This window comes from Barbatula barbatula (genome assembly GCF_947034865.1).
Source record: "Barbatula barbatula genome assembly, chromosome: 4".
In the NCBI taxonomy this organism is placed as follows: domain Eukaryota; kingdom Metazoa; phylum Chordata; class Actinopteri; order Cypriniformes; family Nemacheilidae; genus Barbatula; species Barbatula barbatula.
The window spans coordinates 5,056,883-5,069,408 of NC_136768.1; the positions used below are offsets into that span (position 1 = coordinate 5,056,883).

Genomic DNA, 12,526 nt, shown 5'->3' on the forward strand with positions numbered 1-12,526 from the left:
CATTTCAGTCCTTTTATAAATGCGGTAAAACCCAAACTCATTCATTGTTCTTCCTAGAAAAACTATTTCCCCCCGCACCAATCTGTTTGGGTTTACCTTCTCAGTGACAGTGTTTTCTTGCTCACGCCAGTCGTTATTATTTCATGTCGCATTGTTGAGAGACGTCTATTTTCTATTCTTGACAGTTTTGAAAAATCAGCAATAGCAGCCTGCAGAGATCTTTTTATTGGAAAGCGATTCCATTGAGGCCATAGCTCTTCGGGTAAAGAGGAACAAACAGCACATTCTTTGACAAAAGTCCTTTTCTGTGTTATAACTGAACCCACCGCAGAACACAAGACGTCTTGAAAAGTGACAAGGGATGGAGTTGTAGCATGTGCAGCACTATTTAAATGCTGAAAATTCACCTGGAAGGGGAAACAAAGGAGAGATTTGTATCAGTTTTTGTCGAGGTGAAAGTAAAAAAGCACAATAATATTTGAGTGTATACTTGCCATAGCCACCAGCCTGAATGGGCGTCTTAGGGGAAGCGCAGGCATACAGGCTAAAGTCTTCCGTCTGGAAGCCGGCGCGGTTGAGGGATGGTTCAGAGGCGCTACGGTGGATCTTAGGCAGAGAGCGTGCCAGCAACTCAATGGAGGCCAGGATCTGTCATAAAGCAACAATTTATGAAAACAATTTAAACATAACCAATGCCAAATTTGACACGTCGAATCCCTTAAATAATCTAAATGCATTTTTGAAACCCACTGACAGGGATATTTGAGGTGTATCGAATTGAATTTTCAGCCATCATAAAAAATATTCTGGAAACACTCTGGCTCCATCTTGTGGTGATGCACCTCTACACACAAATGTTCAATCCCTCAGAGGATGGCAAATACATTTTATTATCTGTTTATTGTCCTGGAAAGAAACCGCAGCTGTTCATTACATTACCTGTTGGAAAAGATGTCTTTCCTCTCGCTTCTTCTTCAAACAATCCGCCATAATTCTCTTCATAGCTTTAGGGCAATTACTGCGCACTTTGCTCAGGTCAGGAGAAAGGTAACCTCGGCCAACCATAAAGATAATCTGAATTGAAAAAGACATTGATTGATGTCTTTTGGCACAGTTTACGTTTCATACTTAACTGGTTAACTGAATAATGGAACCAGTACATTAATGCTGGACAAGTGAAAGAGGATAAATCACTCACCTGGTCTCTGTTGTTGATGTTGGAATAAGGCAGAGCCCCTGACATGAGCTCATAAAGCACAATACCAAACGCATAGACGTCCGACTGGAAACTATATGGGTTTTTATCTTGCAGCCTGATGACCTCTGGAGCCTGGAATAGCCCAAAGAATCAGTTAAAATGAAGCACTGTCACTGACATCAGATGTTTTCCTCCAGGTTGGGGTTTGAACCTAAAACCTCAGATATAACTGAAAAGACAAACACACAGGTAAGGACCTTTGCCACTCACCATCCATAAAATGGAACCAGATAGCTGCTCAAACTGGTGCGAGCCACTCCAGCGAGACTTCACCGTAGCCAGACCGAAATCACCGATCTTTACCGTTAGATCCTCATGCAAGAAGATATCTGAAAAGGTGCTGTTAAGGCAATAATTCAACACACATGCACTCGCACACCTGGACATTATTGTCCACCTCATATACACATCAATGATGGCGGTTTTTAAGGATACTGTTGCTCTTCAGATCTCTATGGATTATGGATTTAGCGTGCAGATAGCTGTGAATAATAATTCAACAGATTACATTCATACTAAACATATTTATGGACTCAGTGTTAACATTAGACATACTAAGCATTCGTCTATAAACAGCACATCAACAAATAGAGGGACTATGTTTTGGTAGATGATCCAGTGACTCACTCCATGCCCTGAGCCGTTTGCCGGGCGATGTCAATCAGTTTGATCATCTCAAACTTAGTCTCGATGATGTGCAGGTGGTGATAGAGACTCGAACCTTCGCACCACTGCGTAACAATAGCCAGCTGGGGTTTGGTGGTGTAGCCCATGAAGAGCAGAATGTTCACATGACGGGTTTTCCTGCAAAACAACATATGAAATTTAGTCATTTTAAAGACACAAAAATGTACTGAAATTATATCAAAGGGTTATGAACAATGCTATTTCTAAATTAAGCACTAAGCTTTGGACTACTTTATGAAGACATAACTTGATGCATTTTTACAAAATCTGCACTTGCATAAAATCTTTTCATTTTCTATTTATTTTATTCTATTTATTTTTATTCTAAATTGAGCTCATGTTCCACAAAATACTTGTTTTTATAATGTGAGCAATTTTGAGGCTCTCGTACCTGAGGACACCCACTTCATTCTTAAAGGCCTGTAGTTGTTGTGGAGTGGGAGCTGTGACATTCAACATCTTGACCGCCACATCACCTGTAAAGAGGTAGGTGCATCATGTCACCTTTCTTTACATTTGTGTTTAATCTAAAAATCATACATTTTTGCACATGACCCACCATGCCACTTCCCCTTATAGACTGTTCCGAAAGAGCCAGATCCTATCCGCTGACCCAAAGTGATCTGACCTTCCGGGATCTCCCAATCATCGCTCGAGTCCCGTCGACCCAGGGTTTTCTACAAAGCAAAATGTGAAAACAACATAAACTACCTCTGATCTTGAACGTGCTGTCAGAGATCCCAACTGGAGCCTACGCTGTTCCTCACCATTTTATTGCGGTCCTCCGATGAAGACGATGGCTTCCTCTCTCTTGGTTGGCACGGCGACTTTGACACCTTCACATTGGTCAGGGAACCGGGTAAGGAGGCGGGAGGTGTGGCCGAAAGGCCTGCTGTGGAGCCTGGAGTGCAACAAAATCATATTAGAAGCAAAATACGGAATGAAGAGTCAAGAGAAAGAGAAAAGTGTCACATCAACAAGGAGCAGGGTGTGTTGCATATAGAGTATAAAACCAAATCCTGAGCCAGTTCCCATTCCAACTACAAAAACAGCAAGCAAGCGGGGAACATTTAAACCCGAGGACAAATAGATCTGTGAAGCCAGGTACGTATTACACACACAAACAGAAATAGGAATGCTAGGCCAAAGACCCATCCCAGTACAAGTGACTCGTGTGTTAATATTCACACAAGTCTTTCTAATGTAACGTTAACCATTTAAATGTCATCAAGACTTTGAAAGAGAAGTGGCAGAGGAAGGTGGGAATGAAATACGCCAACAAAACACACAAGGTGTGAGACAGACAGACAGACAGACAGGCAGAGCACGAGACACGCCGTGGGACACAGCGTCACACGAAGGCCTAGCTACCTCTGAACACAGGCTCGGGCTCAAAATCAAACACATTGTCAGTGGGGTGGGAGGGCAGAAGGGGGCTTGAGGTCCTCGTTCGATTCTTCCTCAAGCATCGGGCTGGGTGTTGCGTGAGGGCTGCAGGGGGAGAGAGACAGACACGGGTTCACTGGCCCCCGAAGCTCAGACGCATCTCATGTCACCCCCTACCAAAATCCTGTGTTTAATCTCAGAGGTTGTTTTGCTAAACAAAACCATTAAAAGAATGGCTCATGAATACTGGGTCAGCTTTTACTCACCCTCGTGAAGTCCACAGAAAAAAAACGAGTTTGAAACTACACGTGGGTGAGTAAACACGGTCTGAACCATTTCTTCAACCTGCTGAGTTTTGGGAATACCACTTAAACACAAAGTACAGGGGCAGGCGTTTTAGAGCACTGGTTAGGAATCAAAATTCACAAAGCAGACGGTGGAGGAAAATACTGTCTTTCTGTTTTACTAGCAGACATTGTGAAATGGAACATGCGTCCCAAACTTCTAAGGCCTATGACACAGAGAATGCATGGAGACATGGGATGATGGAAAGCCATAGTGAGTATAAGTGTGCCTTAACCCTTACCTCCATCCGACCTCGGTAAGCCTTGATCACGGATCAGGTCCTAAAATAGAACAACACAGAGATTAGCATCTATTTCCATCTGTTTGTGCATAATCTTCCAAAACAAAAGATCCCGAAGTCAGTTCTAGCGTGAGGTTTACAGATACGGGCATGAAATAGAAAATCTCAAAATCTAAAAGTGGAAAAGGGATGTACAGGTCACATTAAGATATGTCAGAGACTAAAATGAGAGACTTAGCATCTGCAAGAAATCGAGAGTTCTGACATTACACTATATTTATATTATTTATAGATTTTATTATTATTAATTTTTTATAAAACTTTTATGTAATTGTTATAATTAATTATTTTTAAAATAGATTTTTTTGGGGGTGAAATGTGAACTGATCATAAATATACTCCTCACATCAATGTTGACCGGTTCGATGGTGTTGATATGGACGTTGGGAGCCGAGGAAGAGCGATCCCTCTGGCCAAACTGGTTGCGGTGATCCTCTTCTCCCTGTCTAAAGGACTGAGGGATAGGGATGGATTTAGACGGGGACACAGTAGGATAGCACAGAGACCTGGAGGAAACACAGACCAAAGACCCGATCAACTTCCACATCATAATGCAATGAATAAAGCTGAATAAAGACACTTATGCACCACAATGTTTGAGTTCTGTCATTTACTAACTTTTACATCATTCCAAATATGTATGATTTAGTTTAATTTACTTTTATTGTATGCATTAATAAATCTCAATATCTGTTCTTGGATATGATTTTAGACATTGAGTGTTCGAAAAGTCTTACTCGGATGGAGGGAGCGAAGGGCACATCTCTGACAACGGGGTAGTGCCCTCTGATGACGCCTCCTCCTGGGAAATGGGGTGGTGTACCAGAAATTTTGACGCCAGCAGTAAACTGACCACGAAAAGAAGATACAAAAGAACAAAGCATGAACATTCCTCGTTGTATAGCAAAATAATAAGCCAAATAATTCAAGGATGCTGACACAATAACACTCACTCCAGCTGATCGTAGTTGACACACATGAGAGGGACCTCGGTGCTGCAGCGCTGGTGAAACTTGTAACCGCACGTCTGGCAGCGGAAACCCTGGAACAGCAGCTTCCGACAAAAGTCGCAGAAGGCCAGCGTAAAGAAAGTCTTTCGGACCTGTGAATAATGACATCATGGAGGTCAGAGTTCAGATAAACTACCAAACCGTTCACCCATTTGCTTTTGGTATTAAGTCAGCTTGTGGTTATACTCACAAAATTGTGAGTCGTGAGTGGCACATTCTCTAAAACCTCGACATGAAGCTCCTCCCCCGTCAACCAGGAAATGTCTGTGTCCCAGCCAATGGGCTTCTTCTCCCTACAAAACATTGTAATTTTAAAAAATCATATTAAAGACATTCAGCTGTTGATGTTAACAAAACAAAAAACATGTAGTCATTGTTGATTTGATTCATTTTTCGGAAAGAACAATCCAGGAATTTTAATGCAACTGTGAAAGTGGTTTGTGTGTATTGTGTTATTACCCATCCTGAATCCTATAGACCGCACAGCATTCTGGGATCAGACCTCGCATCATCAGAGCCTTCCTTAAAGAGTCTCTCACAGTCATCCCACAACGAGCTGGGACCTAAAACACACACGCAGATGAAATGTAGCTTTCAGTTAGTCCGGACTTCTTGCCTCCTCTTTACACCAGTGAATCCAACATAAAAGCTGAGCAGAATGAAGGAGTCACCTACATTTTCTAATTTCCATTGGACTCCCGCAGCGAAAATGCTTCCCAAAAACCCTTTCTAAAACTCTACGTCTAAATTATGAGCCCGTACTCAGGAGTAACCACAACATATCTTGCTTTCTCAGTTCATGAAAGTGCTTCACAAATCCAATTGTGGGCAAGTCACTAAGAGATGAACCACATGCCTCAATGCTTTCTGATCCCGTTTCTAAAATTCTGTCTTCTCGGAAATTTACAGGAAAAATATTTTAATATATGGCAAGAGCAGACGAGACATATCGAGCATTTTCATAATAATCTCATTGCCTTTTTTTGAAGCTTGTACATACACATCACAGTCCATGTGTGTAAAAAGAGCGGTATCACATTCTTAGTTTTAAGAGGTTCATTTTTGGACAATCTACACGTTAAATTTCTTTCCTATTAACACGAAACAACATAAAGAAACAACCCTTTTCACTTACCACCGTCCTCTGTTTGTTGGGCAGAAACACCCTTACGATAGGCTTCTGGGGCGAGCGGGGATTGCCTCGACTTGCATCAGTGGGGGTCTGCAGGACAGCCAGGGTGTTTGGGGCCGACGGGGCGGTCTGGACAGCCGGCCCCTTAACATCCAGCATGGTTGGGGTCGGTGAAGAGCAGAAGTCTGTTCCGTTGCCAATGGCCTCCAAAAGCTGCTGTTCCCGTTGTTGTAATGCATCTAACTTACTAGTGTATTCCTCGTAGGCCTGTGGCATAGGAAATTGATCATCAATGTAACATTTTACATGATTCCCAAATGTAAATGAAGGCTACCGATTTTAGGTTATGAATGCAGATGTATTAATGGTTATTGCATGCTAGGAGATTTCACATCAGGTGTGTGGGATATTGCACAAAATGTCTTCCTCCTTTAAACTCAAAGCGAGACGAAAACATATGCAATTGCTCTAACAATACAGAGATGTTGGCCAGATCTTGAAATGTTAGCGAAGACTACTATATGGCTGTGTTCTCTATCGAACCTCTTTGCCTTGCAGCATCCTTTGTCAAGTATTACCCATACCAACTCACCTCCAGATATATAGATGGCGGATTGTGTTCTCCCCCAAATTTATCTAAAAGGGCTTCTATGTGCTCTTGGGTTAACTTAATCATCTGCTTGATGTTCCATATCTGCAAAGAAAATAACATTTAGGAGTTAGCAAACCAACATTTCTCATGCTTCCTTGTTTGATTATTTTCCTTTGATAAGGGGACAGAAAAAAGTGAGTGTCAATTGCAGAGCTGTAATGAAGTGCTTTTACATTTAAGCTTTGTTCTAATATCGAATAAACACAGAAACACTTGTTTATTATGCCAAAAAAATTGTAATAACCAAATGTGAAGTGTGAAGGAAGTTAAATATAGAGAAGGCCCTGAGATCTAGCTCTGATATCACCACATCAAAAACATTGCACACAAACAAATATTGTGGTATACTTAACTGCAGTATTTTTGTAGTGTGTTGTTAAGTAATACACTTTGTATACTACAGCAATCTGTATTACCTTTGTAACTTGAGCAAATACTGTAGTTACTGTAGTCTTTTTTTGTGGAGGACAAAGCAATTGACAAATAAGATGAAGTGAATTTTTTATTTTATTTATTGTTCCCATCTAAAGTGCGACGGTGGATTTGTTCATCTCATACCGAGTTTTAAATTACAAAGACTTTCTGTCCTCTTCTCATATAAAAGACTCCCGAGATACCACTTTGTTCACACCACTTGTCTAACCTCAATATTAACATTGTTTTGCATCATCTTTAAGCTACTATGCAAGCCAGTTCTATTTATACGGCAATAGCAACCATTTAAAAGTCAATTCATCAAAATGTTGACTTCAGGGACATTCACTCGGGCAAAGATGCAAGCAATGCACTCGTTCTGAATAGCCAATAGACATTATTTTGCCAAAGCAATACAAGAAAGCATCATAACATGCAGCAATAAAGTTTCCTGGAAAAGCTCCCAGTCAAGTCAACACAATTTGACAAGCTACAAAGTTGTTCTCAAAAACAATTTGACAAGAAAATGCCTGCACAGTGCGCACCCTCCTTGAAACAGCATATTTAACGGCATCTAACTTTAGGTTAACTTAAAAACCATGTACTCCAAGAGTCATGTCACCACTTTATTTGGTGCAGATAAACTGGCTCTACGGGTGTTCAAAATAAGAAAACCGTGACGAGGGTGAAACTCCTGACGGATGAAGTTCGCTGACAGGTCCTAAAACGAAGACATGTGTTTCTGGCTGCTCTTTTGATGCAAACCCCATGTGGTAATACACTGCATGTTTTCAACATTATGCAACATAAGCAAAACGATTTAAAATAGCCGAAACGTGCAATCAAATGCAGCCATCCATCCACAACTCATCTAAAGTAAAGCAGCAACGTTTACAACTTCAGACATCAAATGAAAATTCATTACAAACATGGATGAAAGCAAAAATTGTACAAAATGTATATTGGAAACCACATATTGATATATTACAGCCTTAAATGAAAAGAACAGTTACACCAGAATATATAGACTATGCAACCAGAATAAACAATTTACGTAAAATATAAATGCAATATTACTGTTATTATAATAGTAAGCATGTCATGTGCATAATTATAAACTATAACCATGTTACAACAGCAAGCAGTAAAACGAATCCAATTACCCCTAAGCTCTCTATAATGATAACTTACACAACCTTTTAAACCTACTAGTCTTCATGCAAAATAGACAAGCCTGTTCCATGATGTGTACACTTTTTCATACTCCACAAATAAAACAAACAAACGGAGGCACAAAGTGCCCAGGAAACCCACCATTGTGTGTCAAAGAAGGCCCATAGCAGCATATGTAATGTGAACAGACTGACAGCTGACTGGGATCAGAACCATCAAACTGAGAACAGCGACGCACGCTGTAACACATTTTAATAAATCTCCATGCTATAAAAAACAACATTTATGACAAATGTTACGTTGGTGGTTTCACGGGGTTCAATGCACAAGCACAATGACATCATTGCAGATTTTAATTTAAATGCATTCGCAGCTCGCGCCAGCTGGTGACACAAAGGAGATAAATCGACGAAAGCAGCTAACGTTTCTCGAGCTGTAGTTTGTCTGTTTTTAATATTGCAAGGTGAGAAAGATAGCATGCATGCTATCGAGCTGGCCTGCATAGGCTCGTTGGCCACGGCTGCAGTGGATCGGGGGAAATAAAGGCAATGAAACACGGACAGGCCTTCAGCTAAACATTGGGTCAGAGAATTGCAATGGGAAAATAATAAATGGCGTCATTCGGAAATGCACCCGTTAAAATGCACATGTATAAATATATATATATATATACAGCATAGCTCGACTAAATATTTTGTGCATCATCTGCCCCCCTGCAACGCATTGCACCCCCACGCTCCGTATCACAGCCGGTGTTTCCTGAAGATCTCCATCCAGCCCGTCTACGCTCAACAGCCGAGCTCTCTTTCAACCCCGACACCCCCATTGTACCTCCTCGGGAATGTCGTGTTGACATTCGGGCATCGCCGTTCCTCCGGGACGAGCGGATTCGAGTCCCGCACCCAGCTCGTCTAGTCCCGTGTCGCTCTCCGGATCGCGGTTCATGGTGTCTCCGTTAAAGACGGACGGTGGGGACTCGGCGCTGCTCAACGCCGCCATTTTAAACCGCGAGAAACTGAGTGGAAAATAATAGAGGAAAGAAACAGAGATCGAAACGGGAGGGGGAGACAGATTCACCAAAGGTAAACCCGTAGAGGGGAACACTGGACGCTTTCTGATATAAAGAAGTCATTGTTCCCATTATAAAACTTCTGTCAGTAGCGTAATACACGGGTTAGGCTTTATTATAATAGCCATAATAAAGTGAATCGCGTAGACCTGATAGACAGGAACGTGATTACTCCAAAGGCTCTGCATATCAAAATAAAGACTGCATTCACCATGATCTCACATATGACTCTTAACTGACTGAGATTATGAGTATTATCCAGTCATTAACATAACAGACTAAAAATAGAAACTCAATCTAGTTGCCAATGTGACGTTTTCTGATTTAAATGTTGGGATACTTATATAAAAGAAATGTGGTGCATGTTTTTTTACTGCATCACACTATTTACATTATTGATTTTTGGGCACTAATGTAATGTAAGGTAATAACAAATTTTTTAGTCTTTTAACGGTCCAAAATTGTAATCTATGATCTATGTCTTTCGGAGCTTTGGCATTATATAAATGATTTAATTGTGCATGGACTTAGTCTAAATAAAAATATTTATTTATGAGATATACATATTTCTTGCTTATTTTGTTCAATGGAAAACCGAGATGGGACATTTCAACATTTGTCAGCTCTTATGGTAACAACCTGCAGAACTGCAATGTAAATCAACTTGAAGATAGATAATTGTACAAAGAAATGAACCTTTAATCTCCATCACAGACATAAAAAGTGAATAAACATTTTGGTTCGTGTTCCAGCCATCTTTGTCATCATCGTCATAATGTCCTGCTGTCCATACAGCCATTAAGTTAATGATCAGAGTCACTTCATTAGATATCAAGTGTCCATGAATAAGGAGCTCCAAAGTGCTGAAGTGCCGTGGCCTACTTCTTCTTCATGGCTCTCTTTCCTTCTCCCTTTTTGGGTTTTCCTTTGCCCCTGAGTTTCCTCAAGCGCCTCATTTCCTCCTTAAAATCCTGGTGCTCATCTCTGCAACATTAATAAAACTGTCAGTATGTCCCAGTCATGCTGATATTACAGATTACAAAGCATATGACAGATAAATGCAGTACTATAGTTTTGTGCCACAACTTACCTAAAGAGCCCTATGTATCGGAGCTTCTGGGTCATGGAATAGTAGATCTTGTGTGGGGGATACCAGTCATACACCTCCTTTCTCTGGGCCAAGGGAGGCTCTTTAAACAGTTCTACGACTTTCATAGATCTGGTATCTGTGTGACGGGCCACGTCTCCAAAGATTCGGGCACTCAGGCGCGCCATGCGCAGAGCATAGTTGGATAGTCCGGCCATGTTCAGCTAATATGCAATATAATCACAATCACATCAGACACTAATTTACATACACGAGAAGACAACGTACCATAGGATACTATTAAAGCTGTCCAACGAAACTGTATTTTTATTTCTTAAAGCATGCGTGCATTTAGAACATACATAACCACGCATCCTTAGCAGTGTCAAAAACATGTTTACCCCAAGACAAAATGGCTTACCCTTGCTTCATATAAATAGCGAAAGCAGCATCCGATGTCCACAAATACAAACGATATAATAAATGCATGTAAACAAAGCCACAGAAATATAATTCTGTATGTACCCTGCTTTCTATAGTTTCTATAGTTTACAGTTCAACCTTCATACAGTCAAACGCGCACGGGAGAACGTGAATGATGCGCATGCGCATAGAAGCCATACCGTCTTTCAGGTCCTAACAGTCAAAACAATACATGGTTTCATATTTACGCAAATTTAACAGTAATGTGCACTTTTCACCCCATACTAAACAAATGTAAAGATAAATTACTATTATATTATGACATCCCTGCCACAGCACGATTTATTGCTTTGCCAATTTGTTTTATCTTATGTAAGGGTAAAGACAACTGCTTTAAGGACCTGACACGATTAAAAACTACATAACTGTCAAAAGCAGCCAAATATACCATAGGAATAAATGAGTAAAATACGAATCTTCATTTGTTAAAGCATTGTTTTACGTTTAATGCGTAATTTCATTACACTGCAGTCTTTTATCTTTAAAAACGTATCGTATGCAAACAGACGCCGTACGACTGTAAAATGATTCCGTGTGGGGGAAAAAACAAGACGAGAGTTCTGCCCTGTAATTTAACTGCAACATTATGAATACTCGTTGAAAGTCTTAGATTATGTGCTGTAAAATTCAAACAGCTTTATATGTTTTCTGATTTAACTTATATGTATGACGTCACGCTTATATACAAGTTATTGGTGTCGTAGCAGTTCAATAAAAATGGTAACTGTTTCGTGACGTAGCCTTTTTCACATGGGCTATACCAGCAAATTCTAACTTTCTTTCTTTATTTATATAAGAAAAAAGAAAACTAAAATAAACATTTCAAAATGCCAGAAAATATCACCCAACGAACAGCTACAGCAAATGTGCTATGATTTCTTCCACTAGATGGCGATATGTGCACTAACATCTTTATAAAGAAACAAGTGCCAATACCTATAAATAATTTGATGGACAGCTCCCTGGATTAGCATGGCAATCACGTTTTTCCTTTCCTTCCAGAGGATGTATCTATTAACACAATTCAAGGGGACAAAATAAAAGAGAACACATCCTCCAATAGCACACGACAAATTGCCTAGTACATCGGCTGCAATTTGAGATTACATTGTTTTAGTTTTTACTCTTAGTTGCAAACAAGTTCCATACAAACTTTGTTTCCCTAAAATGTCATTAAAATGTATAAACTGTCAAGCTGTCATTCACATGTGTCGTCATTCAATGCAGAATAGGCTAGGCATCTTGGAAGAAGCAAGTACAATGCATCAAGACTAATGATGTGTCAAGCCATTCTCTTGCATGAATCATTATTGAAATGATGGCCTCTTATATTTTATTAATTAAACTCTCCCGGAAACAAAAAACAATAGAAATCTTGAGAGAAAATCGAATTATTCAGTGGAAAAAAATGTGTATTGTATTGGTTTTACTTATAACATGGTCTCTTTTGATAATTTATTAGGCTCTATAGTGGGATGTTATCTGGTGGATGGGAACAACTTGAACACAATTACATTTTACTGAAATGA

General features: G+C 40.1%; 2 protein-coding genes across 3 annotated transcripts; both read right to left on the reverse strand.

Annotated features, from left to right (window-relative positions):
- Positions 1-207: 207 nt before the first annotated feature.
- Positions 208-9,369, reverse strand: braf (B-Raf proto-oncogene, serine/threonine kinase). Of its 2 annotated transcripts, XM_079454970.1 has the most exons (20): positions 9,190-9,369; positions 6,712-6,813; positions 6,123-6,386; positions 5,447-5,550; positions 5,178-5,280; positions 4,931-5,079; positions 4,715-4,825; positions 4,324-4,483; positions 3,918-3,957; positions 3,317-3,436; positions 2,713-2,846; positions 2,505-2,622; positions 2,337-2,421; positions 1,886-2,062; positions 1,694-1,740; positions 1,469-1,587; positions 1,199-1,330; positions 940-1,074; positions 495-648; positions 208-407 (listed from the first exon to the last, which is right to left on the reverse strand). In XM_079454970.1, the coding sequence occupies exons 1-20, from the start codon at positions 9,355-9,357 to the stop codon at positions 385-387; spliced, it is 2,445 nt and encodes an 814-aa protein (XP_079311096.1). In that variant the 5' UTR covers positions 9,358-9,369; the 3' UTR covers positions 208-384. The 2 variants fall into 2 exon arrangements, with proteins under 2 accessions (XP_079311096.1, XP_079311097.1); XM_079454971.1 differs by lacking the exon at positions 3,317-3,436 and having other exon boundaries at positions 9,190-9,362.
- A 587-nt stretch (positions 9,370-9,956) lies between these two features.
- On the reverse strand, positions 9,957-11,127 carry mrps33 (mitochondrial ribosomal protein S33). Its single transcript, XM_079455327.1, has 3 exons — positions 10,936-11,127; positions 10,518-10,738; positions 9,957-10,411 (listed from the first exon to the last, which is right to left on the reverse strand). The coding sequence occupies exons 2-3, from the start codon at positions 10,730-10,732 to the stop codon at positions 10,306-10,308; spliced, it is 321 nt and encodes a 106-aa protein (XP_079311453.1). The 5' UTR covers positions 10,733-10,738; positions 10,936-11,127; the 3' UTR covers positions 9,957-10,305.
- Between the last annotated feature and the right edge of the window lie 1,399 nt (positions 11,128-12,526).